This window comes from Pistacia vera, unplaced genomic scaffold, assembly GCF_008641045.1.
Source record: "Pistacia vera cultivar Batoury unplaced genomic scaffold, PisVer_v2 Contig160, whole genome shotgun sequence".
NCBI classification, from domain to species: Eukaryota; Viridiplantae; Streptophyta; class Magnoliopsida; order Sapindales; family Anacardiaceae; genus Pistacia; species Pistacia vera.
This window is the reverse complement of record NW_022195685.1, coordinates 1,168,892-1,189,255: the sequence shown is the minus strand read 5'-3', so window position 1 is coordinate 1,189,255 and position 20,364 is coordinate 1,168,892. Positions and strand designations below refer to the sequence as shown.

The 20,364-nt window shown below is 36.7% G+C and overlaps 1 protein-coding gene and 1 pseudogene across 1 annotated transcript; one reads left to right on the top strand and one right to left on the bottom strand.

The window, feature by feature from the left end:
• The first annotated feature begins 717 nt into the window (after window positions 1–717).
• Window positions 718–3,731, top strand: LOC116125104 (probable disease resistance protein At4g27220). The gene is made up of 3 exons (XM_031410826.1): window positions 718–746; window positions 1,796–3,394; window positions 3,714–3,731. Exons 1-2 carry the CDS (start codon window positions 718–720, stop codon window positions 3,366–3,368), a joined length of 1,602 nt encoding a protein of 533 aa, XP_031266686.1. The 3' UTR covers window positions 3,369–3,394; window positions 3,714–3,731.
• Window positions 3,732–4,195: 464 nt separating this feature from the next.
• LOC116125103 lies at window positions 4,196–20,036 on the bottom strand (annotated as a pseudogene).
• Window positions 20,037–20,364: the final 328 nt, after the last annotated feature.

The window sequence follows — 20,364 nt, the reverse complement described above, 5'->3', positions numbered from 1 at the left end:
TTCGGCCATTTTACATACGANGAGATAGGTAGTACGAGTCCTTGTCCCTACTCTTCTTAAGGTAGTAGGCGACACCGAGCTCTACCGCCGTTGGCTCTCCCAAGTCGCTCTCGCAGCACGCGATGTACATCGCGACAGCGATGACATACGCGTTTGGCGTCAGTTGCATCGGTGCGATCCCGAAATGATCCAGGACCGACCTGATGAAAGGATGGAAGGGAATCCTCCCTCCACCCTTGAAGATCTCCTCTGAGATCGCGGCGAGGCCATTGTCTGGGCACCGTGACGATCTGGTATGGTCGAGGAACACCTCTGCGCGAATATCATACTGCGTCTTTATTCTATCAAACTCCTCGGAAGTAAGAACCGAGTAGACATCAAGGGCTGCGTCCTCGGGGACTTCCCGCGAGGACGAGCTGGCTCCTTCCTCGGGTCTTGATGTTGACGGTTCCATTCCAGTCTGCAACATCGACAGACACGGTCATTAGGGCCTTTGTGTTCGTCCCGAGTAATGGTATGAAACGTCTTAGAATCTATGGGAGACTCGAGCCGCCATCCACGACCCGAATCCAATGACGGCGTCGCGTCTCCGGTGAAACGCCGAAAGACCCAACGCCATTACCCAACCAAACCAGTGCAAAAAAAAAAAGGAAGGGAAAAAGAACCTTACTCTCTGGGATGCGAAGCTAAGGCCGAAGTTCGTCTAGGTTGCCTGAAATGCGCCGGCCGAAAGAAAATAGTCTCTGGTGCGTGAAGGTTAATCACTTGAAGCGAAAGAAATTTCAGTGGCCTCATCAGAAAAATGGCTAGTTTTTATATGGATTGCGAATCGACGGTTATCACCCTTTGAAACTGAAACGACAGCCCACTCTCTCTCTCCGCATTAAATGCGCCCCACGTCGCATTAAATGACGCGATAATGGTCGTCGTTTCGGTTACGCTGCTCCACTAACGCTGCCAAACGGTGCCAGCTCAGCACGCGGGGCATTTAATGTGCCTGACAAGCTTTATCGCGCACAGACCGCGTGACAGCATGAAACCAGGTTCGTTGAATTTGTACAGAGGAGCGCCCCTCATATCCAGGTCGCTAAGGTGGAGATTGTCAGGTCGCTCCGACAGGGAACAGCGTGGGATCGTGTTCGCCAGAATTCTGTACCGAGCTCATCCCGCTCAGGTCGGAGCGAGCAAAAACTCCGACGTAACTTAGTTTCCAAGGTCCGACCCTCGAACCTTAAAAACTAGGGGGCTTCTGTTATGCCCAAGGAAATAAAGGGCTGACGTGGGAAAGTCACGTGAAGGGCGACCTGCTCCCGTCAGAGTAGCACGCACACGTCAAACCTGCCAAGTGATGTGGAGCCCACACGCGTCCTTTTTCCTGCAACAAGTCGTGCGATGTCAGCTTGGAAAAAGGGAAATGGGACGTAAAGCCGGATTACCTCCTGACAAGCACACCAAACCATGGATTTAGTGATGATTATACGCTTCGGCTTAGTATAAAATAAGGAAGACCCCTTCATTAAGGGGATTCGGCCATTTTTCATATAGAAAAAGAAATCTCTCTCTCTTGTAAACTTTTCTTTGACTTTTTCGTCTGATGTAAGTCAGCTCGCGACTGCGATCTGACATCCACTAATATCAATACAAATCAGTGGACGTAGGACTTGCTACCTTAGCATCCGAACCACTTAAAAAACTCCCTCTACAGTTACTTCACTTTTCATATATTTCATTTTCGCGTGTATCGAACAGCCAATCAACATTATACACGTAAAAATTCGTTGGTGTAAAAATTTAGCATCAACAGGGATTGTGTGAAGATGCATGATCTGGTGAGAGACATGGCAGTGCACATTACTAGTCAGAGTCCTCGATATCTGGTAAAAGCTGGGATGCAATTGAGAGAGCTACCAACTGAGCATGAACGGACTGAAGGTCTTCAGAAGGTTTCTTTAATGCGCAACTGCATTTCAAAATTTCACTTAGATATGACACTTCCTAAGTTTACAGCACTCTCGACCTTGCTTTTGCAACATAATGGATGTTTAGAAGAGATTGATGACTGTGTCTTTACGCTCATGACTGAGCTTAAGGTTCTTGATCTTTCTTATTGTTATAATATCAGAAATCTGCCCAATTCTATTTCTGGCTTGGTAAAACTCACTGCATTGTTGCTTAATCATTGTGGTAATCTAGCACATGTGCCTTCTTTGGCAAAACTTGGGGCTCTGAAGAAGTTGGATCTTGGTTATACGGGTATTACAGCCATTCCTGATGGACTAGAGATGTTGGTACATCTCAGATATCTTGATCTTTATGCATACGGTATAAGAGAGATGCCTGGTGGAATATTACCAAAACTCTTCCGTCTTCAATACTTGAGGTTAGATAATGCAGTTGCAGAAGCAGAAGAAGTTTCAAGATTAAGCAAGTTGGAATGCTTGGGTATTCGTTTCAGAAATCTGCAAGAATACCACATCTACTTTTCTCTAAAACAACAAAGATGCCTCAATTACTATTCTTTTAATTCTGTAGGATTGGGATATTATTTTCTAGAAAGAAGAAGGGGAAAAGCGGTAGGAATTGGTGGATTGACAAACTTTGGAGACTCCATTAAGATACTGACTGACATTCGGAGGCTAGTCATTGCAGGCTGTGATGATTTGGGAAGGGTAAGCGATATTTCTTCTTTAAAGGATGCAACTGACCTGAGGACCTGCTGGATTTATTCGTGCAAACAGATGGAGTGCTTCTATTATTTGTCCTCTTACACAACTGCACTTCAGACCCTTGAGTATCTGTTTCTCGAGTATTTGGATAATTTAATTGCAATACTAGGAGAAGAAATAGACGGAGCTGAATCCACATTACCAACACCAATAACACCTGGAATCTTCTCTTGTCTTAAAACTGTTTTGATAGAGAGTTGTCCAAAATTGAAGAGACTGTTCCCGCAGAAGTTGCTGCGAAACCTACAAAACTTAGAAGAAATTGAAGCTTGGAATTGCTCAGGACTTGTGGAAATAGTAGAAGCATCAAGTGATGAAGAAGAAGAAGATAAGGAAGCAAGTAAGAATTCTGTCAAACTCTCTCTTCCAAATTTAAGATCTATCGCTTTGCAATTTCTACCGGAATTGAGGAGCTTATGTAAGAGTTGTTACGCAATCCATTGTGATTCCCTTAGAAGCATCTGTATAGAGGGATGTCCAAAGCTGAAGACGATCTCTCCCTTGTTTCCGCAACCTGACAATGGGCAGCCATTTCCTCCCGCCTCCCTTGAAAGTCTTGCAGTTTATCCAAAAGAATTCTGGAATTCACTGGAATGGGACCATCCCAACACGAAGAATGTCCTTGAACGCTTCCTTGAGTAGTCAAGTTAAAATAAGTTGATTACAAGGTTAGTTAAAATTAAGTATTTATTCTCTTTATAACAATGATTTAAATGGGTTTTTTAAGACTTTGCTTATTCATCTCTTCTTCATTGAATTTATAAAATTTACATTAATGGTTCATTGTTTAATTAGATAATAAGTTTAAAATGAATTAAGTTTAAACGGACTCACTTAATAACAACTTCGTCTTAGCATTTTTACCGTTCATCAATGAACAAAGAACAATTAAGAGCAATTTATGAAAAGTCTTTAGAAGTGTAAGAATTTCTGCAAGATTACTTTTAAACAACTTTGGTTTACTTACTGAATTAATTTTTATTGTAGCTATTTGTAATTCACAGAGAAATTGTGGCCATTATTCTAGACAGTGTCATGAAGACTTAAAAGTAAGTTTTCTTTCACTTTCCCTTTGTATCTCTTATTTATTTATTTATTTATTTTTGTTCTTTTATCATCTGATGCTTATTTTATTTTTCTTATTTAAATTTTCCAGGCAGGGCTGGTTGGCTAGATATTCCTTGCGCAAAGTCTTTTTCTTCTATATTTATTACCATCTTTTGTAATGTAAAGTTTGTTTATCGATGTGTTTTCTTCAATTTACTGTACCATGAAGAAACAAGTATGTGTGTTTTCCTTAATTCATTGAACTATGAAGAAGCAAATATGTGAAGGTTTTACCATTGAAAGTGTTTGGAGTCAGAATGCAATAGCAAAAGATGGTCAAACGAATACAAACAACATTTAATCTAACAACTTACAAAAAAAAAGAGAATGGAAGATGAAACTTAATTTTGTAAGAGAACATATCAACTCTCATTTGGCAAAACAAGGCGATCTTGACCGAATTAGCTTTACGGAATGAATCACATCCCTTGTTTTTATTTGTGGTAGAATTTCTCTCCCCATTGTTGTGTATCTGTGTATCAAAATAGGATACAAGACAAACATAAATATTCTACCATACCAAAAAATTGAAATAACAAAACTTGTGGCATTTTATATAAACATATTAAAGGTTAAGGATATTACCCAAAAACTGAAAATTGCCCTTCATCAAAAGATAGCCCCCTAAACCAGCCTACAGAAGAAGTAAATAACAATATAAGTCATAACTTGGATAGATGGAAATCCAAGAGCATGGAGAAAAAGAAGGATAATGATAAGACAAGAGTGTATGATACAAGTAAAAAAATTAGGCTTCTATTCACCATCTTCAATCTGTAGTAAAAAAAAATAATAAAAAAAAGAGCTCGGTTATAATATTGATTTTAACAAAGAGCTACAATCACTCACATTTCTTTTATCATATAGATAGAAGAAAAACTGATATGGCGCTGAGAACTCGTCACGGACTTCACTATGTGCCATAGCAATGGCTCCATAAATTGATAGTCGAAGAATTGGCAATTCCCCATCCTTTGAAGCAAAAATAATAGACTGAGAATAGTTAATCTAGAAATATTAAGCAAATTCTAGCTATAATAGATGATGCACCTGCACGCTTAAGGTTGTTTTGTACAAATTGCCCAGATAACTTTATTTCCAAAGGAACACTATAACCGCTGTTCTTTTCAAGACTGCTGTCTGTCAGAATGGCTTGTTCAGTGCAACTAAGTCTTGTCTTGTCATATGCTCCATCAATCACCTGAAAATTTGTCAAATAGCTTTGCCTATTTATCAAGAGAGAATGTATAGTCCAATAATTCTAAGCTTTCCATTCAAGGAAAAGAACAATAAAATTTCAAAAAACATCGTTTAGCACATTAGAAGAAATCCATTGATTAATCCTCAACAAAAAGATCTAAGTCAATAACAAAGCTTTGTTATGAGAATTTGATTACTTTCCCAGTTATAATTACACGTAAGTTTTTGGAGAAGCTAAAGGAAGAAATGAAATGACGCGACAACAAATTTCATTTTCTTTTACTGTTTTTGAGCAAGTTGTATTCTTTGAAAATTTACCAATTTGGTCTTGTGTAGTTAATGAGTCAAAGCATTTTATCCATTGTTTATCAGATCAAATGCAATTGTAAATTTCCTCTATATTCATTATTATGATGCATCATTTAATTATAACAAGGACAAAAATAGAACGCATAGGATAAAGAATGGAAAATCAAGATTATGTGATTCATGTACAGAGAGCATAATGAGGCCAAGGTGAAGTTCAACTACCTTACTAGTTTTGCGATATTCCCAACCATTAGTGGTGCTGAATACCCATCTAGAACAACCTGACACTACAAGAAAATTGGTTTTCCGCATCTAACAAAATTAGACACCGTTAATAAAACTTAGACACTAAATGCATTCCAAGTCTAAATTTCGTAGTCGTCACGTAATTGCAAAATCATTGTCGTAGAAAGTATGAGCGTCTAAAAAGTAGGTTAGACGCGAAATTTTTTTTTTTTACGACTAGCAAATTGGTCGCTAATTGCTGGTTGAAAAAGTCCCTCTGCTTAGACGTTAAATGTGCAAGAGTAATTTAGTAAAATTGCATCGTGACTAATCAATTAGTTGCAAAATATGCCTTATAGTAACTAATAATTTGTCACAAATGCCACGAAAATTAGACGCTGAAGGTGTAAAGGTAAATTCATATAACTTTTTTACGATTATTTTATTAGTGAAAGAATGTATCTTTTAATGACAAAAATTTAAAGGTTAATTTCAATCATTTTAGATACTGAATGTAGAATCCAAATATGATAAATTACTTTTTACTACTATGAAATTAGTTGCAAAATGTGTTTTTTTGTGAGAAAATAATTAGTGGCAAAAACATTTCATTTTTAGTGAGAAAATGTATACACCCAATTTGGTTTCTTACATTTTGTAACTAATGTTTAATCATTAAAATGAATTTTTTGCATCTAAAAAATATAGTAACCGATTGTATATGAGTTTTGGAAACTAATTATTTTAGTTAGATATTATTTATTAGTCCATGATGCTATATTATTCCTACAACTAATAATTTAATAGCTAATTGGTTAACATTCAAGAGCATAATTTTTGCTCTTTGTAAATGACCTAGTTTATACATTCAACATCAACAAAATAATTGACACAATATAAAAATCTGATCACGAACATCAAATATCATATTTTCATATATATATATAGAGTCCATACATGGACTTTTATGCATGATGAGCAATAAAAATCCAAAATGCACTATTCTTACTATGCATAACCAAAAAATAAAGTATGCACCCCACATTTTCATCAGTGGCTATCTATCGGTGCATAACTAACAAACAAAATGTTCACCCCATGTACACCATCTAAAAGGATATATGCAAGCAATCCTAAAAAGTCCAAAAAGATGGTCCTACCCCCATGTCAAAATATTTGCTGCCCATATAACAAAAAACTAACCATCAATATTGTTAGCATCTCAAGTGTCACTAGTTGAGGTTCATGAAATAGCACTAACAGATGAGGAAGACGTTTCATCAGTTGGAGATACATGAAGAACTGAAAATCAAAAAGGCAGATGCTACACTCCAACTTCTGCAAACAGGGCATGTAGTAACCGCTTTTACTAGGACCTTGACCTTTCCGCTAGAAGCAATCACTTGAAAGTAAAAGTATGTGCTAATTGATCTAGAAGTAATCACTTCTAAGTAATGAAAGTTGTGCTTAAGTAATGCAGATGACCTTTGTGTAGGCGGATAACCAATCATTTTGTAAGCAGAATAACCCATTCCAGGCATGTGAACGCTGCCAAAACCTGCTAGTGCCCAAGCGTGCAAAACATGTGCAATGTGAGCATCTATAAGGATGTGTCCTTCGTGTGACTAAGTAATTAATTTGTAGTCCAAGTGAGAGATTAGACAAGCACCAGCCAGCTCATATAAAACAAATGAATGAGAGCAAGAGAGAGATTACAAACATTATTAATAGGCCTAAAGTGAGCCAAGAAAAGAAACTGTTTAAACAAGCAACCACAAGGTAATCTGACACAAACTAATTAAATCTAGGCAATCCACCCACCAGAGTCAGAAGAACCCCTTGAAAATGTGGAGGATGCTCTTGCCTTCTTATTTGAGCCACTCCATTCATCATTTAATAGTAATAACCAACGAGTACACATGACGTCACCGAACAACCAAAATATATAACAGAAATCAAATCAAATTTTAAGGGAAGATATTCAACAAGCTACAGACCTGTTCTTGAGCGCTTAGGTCGGGAACTAGATTTTACAAGATCAATATATAGGATTGATCCTTTCTTAAGATCAAACACCATTCCCTGTAAACAGAGGAATGCAAACTAAAATTAATATATCTCATGCTCTGAAGCACTGCAAAACAGCAGTGGGTATCCATGCACACGTTTTTTAGTACCAAGTGCCAAAGCCCTGTCAACAACATCAAGAATGAACAAAATAATTTGACCTACAGCAGATTCAAATCACACAATCTTCAAGTGTTTTGCCTAATGCTTTCTGTACTAGTTTCTCTGATTTTTCTAAGGATCAGGCATAAAGGTAAATCCTCTCTGTTACACTTCAGACAAAAATGAAAACACAAAAGAAAATAGATGGAATTTTGGCGGATAGTATATGGATTGGAAAAGTCCATAAATTTTACTGAACCATAACTGTAATCCATATTGCAGATTTATGTAACAGAACAACTTTTAAGAATAACTTGGGCACATGCATGAGTTTCAGTTGATGCTTATTTTCCTGTAAATGACATCATTAGCATAGACAAGTGCTCTAAGTCTAAACATATAGACAAAGAAGCCTCCATCAACAGATTATATTTGCCCAATCTGATTAGTTTACTGCTTACATCCCTTAGAAATAACATAGCTTATAGATACTACTCACAACATCTAAAGCATGATAATGGCCAATAAACCAGTATCAATATGGTTCTATTTAGAAAAGATAATGAACTAGCAGATCCAGAATTTGGCACCAATTCACAAGTTATCAAAAAAAAATTCAAGTATCATTGAGAACTAATTATTATGTCAAAATGCAATGCCAATACATGAAAATACATCAGCTTCGGGAAATTTTCCTAAACACTCAAAAGTTGATTGTAAAGGAAGCTACATGTATCATGTTCTTCATTCACAACCAAAACAAGGAATAACAGTAAAACTCCATGATGGAATAACTAAATCGAACAATCCTCACCTGTTTAGTTTCGTCGGATTTTGATTTACAAAAGAGAAGTGGCTTATTCCTACACGATGAAACAAAAATCAGTAACAAAACATAACAATATTAACCAGACGACGTCAAATTGAAAAAGACAAGAAACGAATCCTTACCTAAATCGAAGAGCGTGTTATGGGTTTGAGTTTAGATGGTGTCGCCGTGGTCGTGGCGCGACGAAGCTGGGTTTCTAGCCGGGAAACAAAGTTCCTGGAGACTGGAGAGTGTGATTGCGTGATAGATTGTTTGGGTTTGGAGTCTTTAGGCGCTCGTGTGGGTGGTAAGTGTGAGAGAGAGATCCAATCAGTGGAGAGGTGTTGCAGTGGCAACTGGAGAAGTCTTGATTTGAGGGGAAAAGTGGAGAAGAAGATGCGAACGGAGTGTACAAGTGGAGAGTGTTTTGCGTTTTAGGGTAAAATTAGTTCGGGGATTTTGTATACAATAAAGCTGGGGACACCAAAAAATCTGTACAGAAATTTTATACTGGCCTACTTGTAACATATTTCTGACTTTTTTAACAATTTTTTTCTAGTGAACGGTCATCCATCAAATTTGGACGACCGTTCACTCACATGGACGGGCGTTCATATTATATGAACGAGCGTCCATATACAAGGGACGGACGTCCTCATTTAAAGGACGCCCGTCTATAAATAAAATACAATAGACGGCCGTCCATTACGTTTGGACGGGCATCCATTACGAATGGACGCCTGTCCCTTATGTTTGGACGGGCGTCCATTCGCCTGTCCATACTTTTTTAAAAAAAAAAAAACTGCTCAACTTCTCCACTTTTGCTTCTCTTCTTCTTCTTCTTCTCTGATCATCTAATAACTGCCCACGACTTTTAACTAATCAGACTTTTAAGTAAATGCATGCAGATATGCATATGGACCTGTACATCTCCATACTCAATACTGATTAAGGCAAGAATACATTATTATTATTATAATTATTAGCATTGGAAGCGCTATCTTCCTTGGCCTTCACTTGCGCCTCAGAAATAGAAGCTCTTAAAACTCTCTCCTTTGTGTTGTTTTCTGAAAGAAAGAGACTTCTGTGGTGAGGAGCTTTTGACCTGGGCATTGGAACCCAAATCTAGCATTAACCTCCCATCCTCTACCTGAACGATGAAGGCTATGAGAGAGGTTCAGGCTTTTGCTCTGTCGCTGAAAAGTTAAAATTTGCGGCCACTCAATTCAGACGCCTTCACAGTAGACAGGTTCAGCACACCTTCAGGTTCTACTTATAACAGTGGAGGACATGGGCCACATGCTTCATCCAAGCTGCATGGCGCCGTTATTCCAAGAGAAAGAAAATGGAACATTTCCGAAAGGAAGAAGAAGAAGCAGTATCATGTTTAGAATTTTTTTTTTTTAAGTATGGACGGGCATCCATTACGAATGGACGCCTGTCCAAACATAATGGACGCCCGTCCAAACGTAATGGACGGTCGTCCCAAATGTTTATAATTTTATTTTTTCATATTTGGGTGAAAGACGGGCGTCCATCCAAAATTAATGGACGGCCGTCCATAATGGATGGACTGCCGTCCCTAATGTTTTACAAATTTTTTAATCGTATTTTAATCAGGGACGGGCGTCCTTTAAATGGGGACGCCCGTCCCTTGTATATGGACGTCTGTCGATATAATATGGATGAGCGTCCATGTGAGTGAACGGTCGTCCAAATGTGATGGACGGCCGTTCACTAGAAAAAAATTGTAAAAAAATTCAAACGCGCGTTACACGTAGGCCGGTACAAAAATTCGGTACAACTTTTTCGGTGTCCGTAGTGTTATTGTTTTGTATAATTGGGTTTACTATCTTTTTTATTTTAATTTTCAAAAATATCTGTGCAAAATTGTTCACTTTTTTTTTTTTTTTTTTACCCTAAATCCAGGTTTGGGGTTTTGTTTTCCTTTAATTGTAAGGATTTAGGGACTTTTCAATTTGTTTACTGTTTAAATTTTAAGGAAAAATTGTTTACTTTTTAAATTTTTTTTTTTAAATTGGAAATTCAATTTTTTGTATTTTTGTGGACCACAATCGAATGGTTTCCCAAATAAATGAAAAACTGGTTCGGTTCCCGGTTAGGTTCATTTTCTATATTTTTCTAAACACCCTTACATTTGGGTGTTCGGGATACGCCTCGCCAAAACTCACCGAAGTTAACAGTCTCCGTCGAAATAGGCATGGAATAAGCGCTAGAGTCAGTGAGCAAGTCGTTGTCTACTGAACTAGAGTGGTAGAAACTAGAACTATTGTTCCAGTGCCGGAAGAAGGTTGACTATAAGGGTTTGTACAAATGAGTGAAATAGTGGTTAAGCAAAGTTTTAGGGAAAAAATGGTAATATCAGATGAAAGAGAAGACAAAAATAAAATCAAAGACCATTCGTTTATTTGTAACAATAAACGAATTTAAAGCACTCATTGCAATTATAATAACCATTGTAATGTCAGATGAAAGAGAAGACAAAAATAAAATCACCCATTATGAAGTTAAAGCCACCCATTTAGAAACGTCACTAACAACAGATGCTTAAACAAATTAAAGCAAATGTTGTGAAGAAACGGATTGAAAATCAAACAATAAAATTGAAATACCATTTATAAAAGAATGAGCTTTGACATAAAAAAAAAAAAAAAAAAAAAAAAAAAAAAAAAAAAAAAAAGTTAACTTCAATGGGGTAATGTTGGCGGCAAAAGTAGAATCAAAGAGATGGTAAAGTAGAATAAAAGAGATAGTAATGTAGGCGGCAAAAGTAGAATCAAACAATAAAATTGATTTTGGTTACTAGTAGTATATATTATTTTCAATAAACAATATTTAGTGGCTAACATTTTGGTTGCAAGAAAATCCTATTAACAACTATAACTTTAGTTGCCAAAAATAACATACCCAAAATTTCAATTTATTTCAAACGGGAACATGTGGCGCTCAAAATTTACCATACATTTGGCAACTAAAATCTTAGTTGTCAAAAGAAGACAATTTGCAACTAACTAATTAGTTATGCAACAGTACTTTTAGTCACAAATTAAAATAATATTTTTTCATTTTACCAGGAAAGTTGAGGTCAAAAAAATTCATTAACTTTTAGCAACTAAATACATTTTAGTTGCTATACATGAGTTTTTGCAACTATTTGTAATATGCACAAAATAATTAGTTGCCAAATGTACCATGGGCCCTTTGTAATTATTGTTAGAAGCTTGGATATTTCGGTAATTGTATTATTTTATAACTAATAAAAATAGCTAAAAATTAATTAATAAATATTTGCATCTAATTTAGCAACTATTCAGTAGTTGCAAATAATTGTTTTTTGTAACCATAATTTTAGTTGCAGAATCCCTTATTATAGTTGCCAATTGTGTTCGCGCAAGAATTGACAACTAAATAAATTAGTAGCTGATGTGATATTTTGGGCAACAAATCAAATTAATCACAAAATATTAATTTTAGACGCTAAAGAATTTTATTCCCTTTGGCCGACTGATTGGAATTTAGTTACTAAATGTGGGGTATCTGTAACCATTTTTGCCTAGTTGTAAAAAAATTGGTTGCAGAAAGTATTTTTTTCTTGTAGTGTGAATCCATTAATTAATTATTAGCCAAAATTTATATTATATCTAATAACATTCATATAACTACATACAAGTGCAGCCCATTTAGAGTGATACGTGATTGGTCTGGTTATTGTGTTTAGCCATCACTCAAGAGATGATCTTGATGGCAGAAGAAAGAGTCAAAGTGTGAAAAGAGAACAGTAATCAAGATATTGGCCCCGTAGGTAACCATTACCATGCAACCACGATGAATTTGAGCGACAACCCATAACAGAAGCAACTAGCAATCAATAGAGTTAGTGTGTGAGAATATGTTGGTGTTAATGCCAGATTAATCAAAGAAAGAAAAGAATTCGGAGAAGAGAAGAGTTATACATTGAACAACATGGAACAAACTTATACAAAATATTTGCTTAGAGTCCACTGTTACAACCACTCTATCAGGGACACTTTTTACATAATTAAAACTAAGCCACGCAAGTTAAACTAATACATCACAATTTAAAGACATAGTGCCATACTTCCAGCTACAACTACCTAATTACATCACAACAAAAAACATCATCCAACTGCCCCTTAACCAACTTTGTCCAGCATAGCAAACTAGACTTCCTTGGCGCAAAAAAAAAAAAAAAAACATTTTCAAGCAACTAGCCTCTGAATATTGTATTTCCAGCAAAATATCATAACTTCATCACTCCTCCTTGATATTTTTGCTGGAAACACCAAGTTTTAGCCTTAAATCTTCAAACTTGGCTTTGGATAAGACTTTAGTCATTATTTCAGCAATATGATTTTCTCCTCCTACAATGCACCAAACTAACTTCCCCATATTGTTCAGCTTCCCTCACGGCATGAAACTTAATCTTAATGTGCTTAGTTCTACCGTGAACTGATTGTCATGGTAACTGTAGACTGATTGTCACACAAAATCAATGTTGGATTTCCTTGATTTTGCTTCAAGTCATCAAGGATTTTCCTTAGCCATATGACTTGGTTCACAGCTGCTGCAGCAGAATATACTTTGCTTCTGCTGTGGACTGAGCCACAGTCTCCTACTTCTTTGACAGCCAACAAATTGCACCCGAGTTTGTGTAACTAGAGATGCTCTTTAGGTCATCAAGAGATCCACCCCAGTCACTATTAGTATACCCCGGCAGCTCCAAGTTTTTTGATTTCTTAAACCAAATACCAAGCATGGTGCTCCCTTTCACATAACTCAATACCCTCTTGGCTGCTCTGAAATGCAGCTCACTTGGATTACTCATGAACCTAGAAAGGTAACTCGCAGCAAACATGAGATTAGGTCTAGTGGCTGTAAGATACACCAGACATCCAATTAGACTTCTAAACTAACCTTCATCCACTTTCTCTGCACCATCTTTTTTGCTTAACTTCAGATTGGGAACTAATGGAGTATCCACTGATTCACAACTTTCCATGCCAAACTTCTTGAGTATATCATTTGCATACCTCTGTTGGCACACAAAAATACCATCTCTAGATTGATTTAACTCCATGCCGAGGAAGTAAGTCATCAGTCATCAGTCATTTCAAATTCATTTTGCATGGCCTTCTTGAACTAATTCAATTCTTCAGAGTTGCTTCCTATAATCAGTAAATCATCAATATACAATGAGACCACAGTCAAGTCACCTTTAGTCTTCCTAACATAGAGTGTGTGCTCATTAGGACTCCTAGTGTATCCTAAGCTGCATAGATAGTCATTTATCCAGCTATTCCAAGCTCTAGGAGCCTGCTTTAGGCCATACAAGACCTTCTTCAATAGATACATCTTGTCCTCTTTACCTCTAACCTTATAGTCTTCAGGCTATTCCACATAGATTTCCTCACTAAGCCAGCTATTCAAGAATGCTGATTTAACATCTAACTGGAAAATTTTCCAGTCAAACTGAGCTGTTAGAGCAAGTAACAACCTGATGGTGTCATGCTTGGCTACAAGTGCAAAAGTATCAGAAAAGTCTACTCCTTGCTATTGTGCAAACCCCTTAACAACAAGTCTTGCCTTGTGTTTGTGGACTGATCCATCAGGATTGAGTTTCTTCTTGAAGATCCACTTTACCTGGATCACTTTTCTATTTCTTGGTCTGTCAACAACCTCCCAGGTGCTATTCTTTTTTATCATTGATAGCTACTCCTACATTGCAGCCCTTCATACTTCTAACCTTGCAGCTTCATTGAAATTCCAGGGTTCAAGCACATCCATGTTGCACCTTTCATACACCTCAACTAAGGGTCCAGTCCCTCTAACTGAGAACTCCTCATCTTCATTAGAATCTGCCTCATCAATCAAGTCACTTGTTGGCTCTTCTTTTCGTGGCCTAATTCCTTTATCTATTCTCTTCTCTTCCCAGTTCCATACGGATGTTTCATCAACTCTTACATCTCTTGTAATTACAATCCTCTTGGACTCAGGAATGTAAACTCTGTAGCCCTTTGACTGATTGTTGTACCCTATAAAGATTCATACTTTAGCTTTGTCATCCAACTTTGTCCTCTTGTTTTCTACCTTGAGGTTGCTCACTGCTGGTTTTACTCCACTCCAAGCTTCAACTGGAGTTTGATTCTTAACTGCTTTGGTTGGGAGTTTATTGAGGATATAAACCCCTATATTAACAGCTTCAGCCTAAAACATCTTGGGAAGCTTTTTCTCAACAATCATGGAGATGGCAACAATTGTGCCTCTTGCCTTCTCCATGATTGTTCTATTTCTCCTTTCACTAACCCCATTTTGCTGTGGGGTATAGGGAGTGGTAAACTGATGCATAATCCCAGCTTCTTTGCAAATTGAGCTAAACTCACTTGATGTATATTATGTCCCATTGCCACTCCTTATGGCTTTGATCTTCAACCCTGCTTGATTCTCCACCAGGAGCTTGAATTTTCTAAACACAACAACCACTTCATTCTTCTGCTTTAAGAAGTACACCCAAGCCATCCGGGAGAAATCATCAATAAACAATACAAAATACTTACTTTCATTCAGTGATTCGGTTTTCATGGGACCACACACATTAGTGCGGATCAGCTAGAGTTTATCACTTGCTCTCCAGGCCTGATCTGATGGAAAAGGTGGTCTGCTAAGTTTACCAAGCTAGTAGGCTATGAAAAGGCTCTTCTTCTCTTCAATTTCAAGTAAATCTAGGACCATGTCTTTACTTCTAAGCTCTTTAAGGCTAGTGTAGTGGAAATGACCAAACCTTTTGTGTCAAAGTTCAGACTCTTCTGGCCTACTGGTTAGTGCAAGAATTTTTGATTTTTTCCACTCAATCGGGAAGCTCTTTCCCAACATCTTCACACTCATTAATTCATTTCCCTCTCTATCTAATATGACACATGATTGATTTTGAAAATGTAGAGAATAATCCTTTTTTAGCATTTGTCCAACACTTAATAAATTCTAAGTAATTTCGGGTACATACAAAACATTTGAAATAATTTTTGTACCTGACTGTGTTAGGACAACAACATCACCAATTCCCTTGGCCTCTATATAGTCACCATTCCCTATTTTGACTCTGGAGTTGTATGACTTATCTAGCTTGACGAAATTCTGCAAATCTGCTGCCATGTGGTTGGTGTAGCCACTATCTATCAGCTAAACCTCATTGTTTACTTGAGTTGTGTAACAAGAAGCCTGAAACAACTGTTCAAATTCATGGCCTTGCTGTTGATCTTCTACAGCTTGTGCTTGTTGTGGTGGTTGAGTTCCTTTGTTCTTACACACCTCTCAATGTGGCCACTGGCCAAATTGTTTGCAGGCCCTACATTGAATTCCAGGCCTAAACTAGCACCTGTTCTTTGAATGACTCTTTTTCTTACAGTGAGGACATGGTGGATAGCCTCTTGTTCCACTTGATTTTCCCTACTAACCACTAATCTTTCTTTCCCTTTCTTATCTCCGGCATACCTTCTATTATTCCCTTGCATAATCTTTCCTCTTTGAGCTACCATCATAGCACCTTCATTAGCATCCTCCAGCCTCATTAACCTTCTTTGCTCTTGAGCTTGCAATGCATGGACCAGCTTAGTAAGAGTGATCTGAGACAGGTCCTTCGAGTCCTCTAGGGAAGAGATCTTTGACTCAAACCTCTCGGGTAAACTCACTAGCACTTTCTCAACAATCATCTTGTCAGTCATTTCCACTCCAAGCAACCTGATCTTATTAACCACACTCATCAGTCTATCCACATACTCTTTTACCTTCTCAACTTCTTGCATTCTCAACATCTGAAATTCCCTTCTCAAATTTATCACTTGCATGTTTCTCATTGTGTCACTTCCCATGAACTCCTCTATCAACTTGTCCCATGCTTCTTTTGCTGTTTCACATGCCATTATCCTTGTAAACACAAAGTCTGTAACAACTGAATGAATATGGGATAAAGCCCTTAGAGCCTTTGACATTTCCTCTTCGTGTAGCTTTATTTGATTCAAAGTGGGATTTGGACCCATCTGAGGAGGCTGTTTCTCTTCTTCCACATACTATCAAAGTCCTTGCCCTCTTAGATAGGCCTTCATTCTGACAGCCCAAATATGGTACTGCTCACCATTGAAGACATGGGGTGAAAGGGAGGCTGACTAAGAGGCCATAGATGCAGGTTTTGAGACTTGGGACATAATTTGAAGAAAGATGGAGGGTAACAAAGCTTGAAGATCAGATTTTTGATTCTATCTAGAGGTTTGATGAAATGGCTCTGACACCATTTGTTGGTTTTAATGCCAGATTAATCAAAGAAAGAAAAGAATTCGGAGAAGAGAAGAGTTATACATTGAACAACATTGAACAACATGGAACAAACTTACACAAAATATTTGCTTAGAGTCCACTGTTACAACCACTCTATCAGGGACACTTTTTACATAATTAAAACTAAGCCACACAAGTTAAACTAATACATCACAATTTAAAGACATAGTGCCATACTTCCGGCTGCAACTACCTAATTACATCACAACAAAAAAATCATCCAGCTGCCCCTTAACCAACTCCGTCCAGCACAGCAAACTAGACTTCCTTGGCGCCAAAAAAAAAAAAACATTTTCAAACAAGCAGCCTCTGAATATTGCATTTCCAGCAAAATATCATAACTTCGTCAGAATAGATGAAATATGTCCGTGCTTAAGAGAGAGAGAGAGAAACTGGGACAAAGCGAGAAACAGTTTCTGGTGTTGTAAAATATATTATTCACGCAACCCACCACTAGAATCATAACAGAAAAGAATAAGTTAATAAGACTCAACAAACTTCTTTAGCATACCTGGATTTTGGCGGTTTTCCTCTGTTCACCCCCAACTTTTGGGGAAAATGATGAACCATCTCCTTTCTCAATGGTGAGTTCAACAGTTCCTCGCCTTGTTAGCCGACAAATGAAAGAGCATCAGTTTCAAATTTCAGGACAGATGATAAAAACAAAAGGTTTCACAACAAAGTTCATCACGTTTCAATCAAATAGGTCAATATTTTTTATCACAGAGCAGTTAAAGAAACAAATTAGAATTGTAGCACTGAAAGGAACGGTAATTAAAAAAGGTTCCAGTATCGGAATAAACAGTTAGAATGACATCAGTTTCTGTAATATGCATATAGCAATTCTCACTGAAATAGAGACTTAAAAATAAACCAATCATTCTTGGAGATGACTGACCTTGGATATTTCAAGTATTGGTCAGGCAACAAAAAGTACAACCCAGGAGCCTGTTGTAAACAATATTCAATGAGATATTTAACATGCTCACATAGTCCTAATTAAATTTCTACTTGCTATTACTGAATTTATAGGCAAATTCAATGAAGTGGTTAAAATTTAAAGAAATGATGACAATTCATTTATCAAATATATATGTTGTTCATATATTGGAAATGTCATATGCTATTGGCAGAACGACTGCACTTGGCTGTGGCAACTCCAATTCTGCAACAGTATCCCGAGATGCCGCAAGACCAACAGATACTTTATCTGGGTCTTGATCCTTGATACTTTTTAGGAGTGCTTGCAATCCACCCTATTGAAAAAAGAAAACTGAAATATCATTCCAGTGGGTTCAGCAATGACCCTGTAAAATGAAGATTTTGTAGGACTTATATTAGATTTTCAAGACATTATTCCCAGGCAGACTAAAATTGCCCTTCATCAATAGACAACCGCTCTAAGCCAGCTATAGAAGAAGTAAATAACTTAAATAGGTGAAAATCCAAGAGGATGGAGAAAAAGGAGGACAATGTAAACAAAGAGTGTATGATACAATTAAAAAAATTAGACCTTTATTTTATTTATTTATTTGTTCATATGAATTGAGATATTTCTAGTAATAGCTCTTTTTGATTGATATGTTTGCTTATGTGAAAGGGTTTATTTTATAATTTTAACTCTAAACCTTATTTCCTTCGTAATATTTTTAATTGAATTTTTAAATCCAAAAACTTTTGTCTTTTAGTACTAAACTTCTTGAGGTTTGCACGTGAAATTGACTTTATTCTTTAGTTGATCACATATATTAATTCTCTTACAAATAACAAAGATTTAATATATATATATATATATAACTAAAAGGCCAACCTATTAGGTGGAGAAATTTTCTCTCTTTATAAGTCCAAGACTTTTCTAATGCACTTTCATGAGTTATCTTTAGAAGGAAACACTGTAGTATTAATGCCTATTTTCTTACTTTGATACCAATTGTCAAGACCTTATTTGGACCGTGCAACCTTAGAGCTTAAACAATGGCAGTTGGCTCTAAGTAAGCTTGAAAACACACACACAAAGAACACGATATCTAACGTGGATCGACATAACTCGCCTACATCTACGGATGAGAGAAATCTATTATAATTTCATGAACATGACATATTAGAGTACATAACACCATAAACACTTATATCCAATACCTTGTGTTCTTACATCTACTCATAACCGTGAATTGGTTCTCACCCCTATGTTGGTATATGAGATATTTTATTTATAATAGAATTCATATTTCCTAATTACATTCATAATAGAATTCACATTATGGCATACGAGACCATTCACAGCGTTTAACGTGCGTCTTAGTGGCCTGAGAGTTTCCTACACAAGCTCACGAGAGATCTCTTCAGCCAAGGTCATTTAGAAGGGAATACCACAGTGTTGACACCTTCTTTCCTGCTTTGGTTCCAACTGTTCAGACCTTATTTGGTTAGAGCTGTAATACTCTGTATTTTTACGGGATTTTAACAAATTTTATTTTGTGATTTTTGGGGGTATGTGTAAGAAAGTGAAACTTTTATGGGGTACATTGAAATATCCGAAACGAGATGGAACTGAAGTGTAATTTTCCAGATATTTTGTTTAACAGTGTCTCTCAAAATAAGTGGGGACAAGGACAAGAAGAGATAAGGAAAGAAATAAATAGGAGGACAAGAAGAGAAAGAAAAAAGGGGAGAGAAAAGAAAAGAAAGAAAAAGGAGAAAGAAAAGAAAAGAGAGAAGAGAAAGAAAAGAAGAAGAGAGTTCGGCCGAGAGGAAGAGTGGGAGAAAGAAAGAAGAAGAATTCGTGAGGTGAGTGGATGAAACTGAATCCTCCCCCAAAAGCTTAAATCTATGTTTTGCATGTTAAGTTGTGATTTTTAATTTAATGATATGATGAAATTTGAGTAAATTGTGAAGTTGTTTAAAATTCTCTTTTCTTTGTGCTTCGGTTAAACTTCAGAAGTGTGTGATTTGTGTTTTGAGTGAGATGTTTTGCATGTTTCGGTTGAGTTGAGTTTGGGGAAAGTTTTGTTATTTGTCTTTGTTTTGATGGGTTTATTTTGCTTCTCTTTCTTATATATATGCAGTTAAATTCTTGGCTATGTATATATATGTATTTATATACTTGATTATATTACCTGCATATGTGATCAAATTAGAGTTTGGCATGTTTCATGTAGTGTTAATTGATGAATAAAGTATGTGAGTTGTTGAAGTTGTATTGTGTTTTAAGAAGGGAAATAAGAATCGGTTAATTAAAGAATGGAAAGCTTGCTTGTTGGGTAAAAAATTTGGGCGTTGGTCTGTTGTGGTTGTCTCGGTGGAACTGGAAAGAATGGGTGAAAGACAAATGTTTGTCTTGTTCATAAATTCCCAAGTTGACTCCCCTGTTGGTGGAATTGTTATAACTTATAAATAAAGAAAGTTCTTTTATTTATATATTGCATATGTATTTTATATGTTTAATGGATT

Bases quoted from the DNA above. Each gene is read 5' to 3' on its own strand.
- LOC116125104 (XM_031410826.1), top strand. From the start codon at position 718: ATGCGCCGGCCGAAAGAAAATAGTCTCTG. The intron at 747-1,795 runs GTGCGTGAAGGT...GTAAAAATTTAG, and splicing joins CCGAAAGAAAATAGTCTCTG to CATCAACAGGGATTGTGTGA.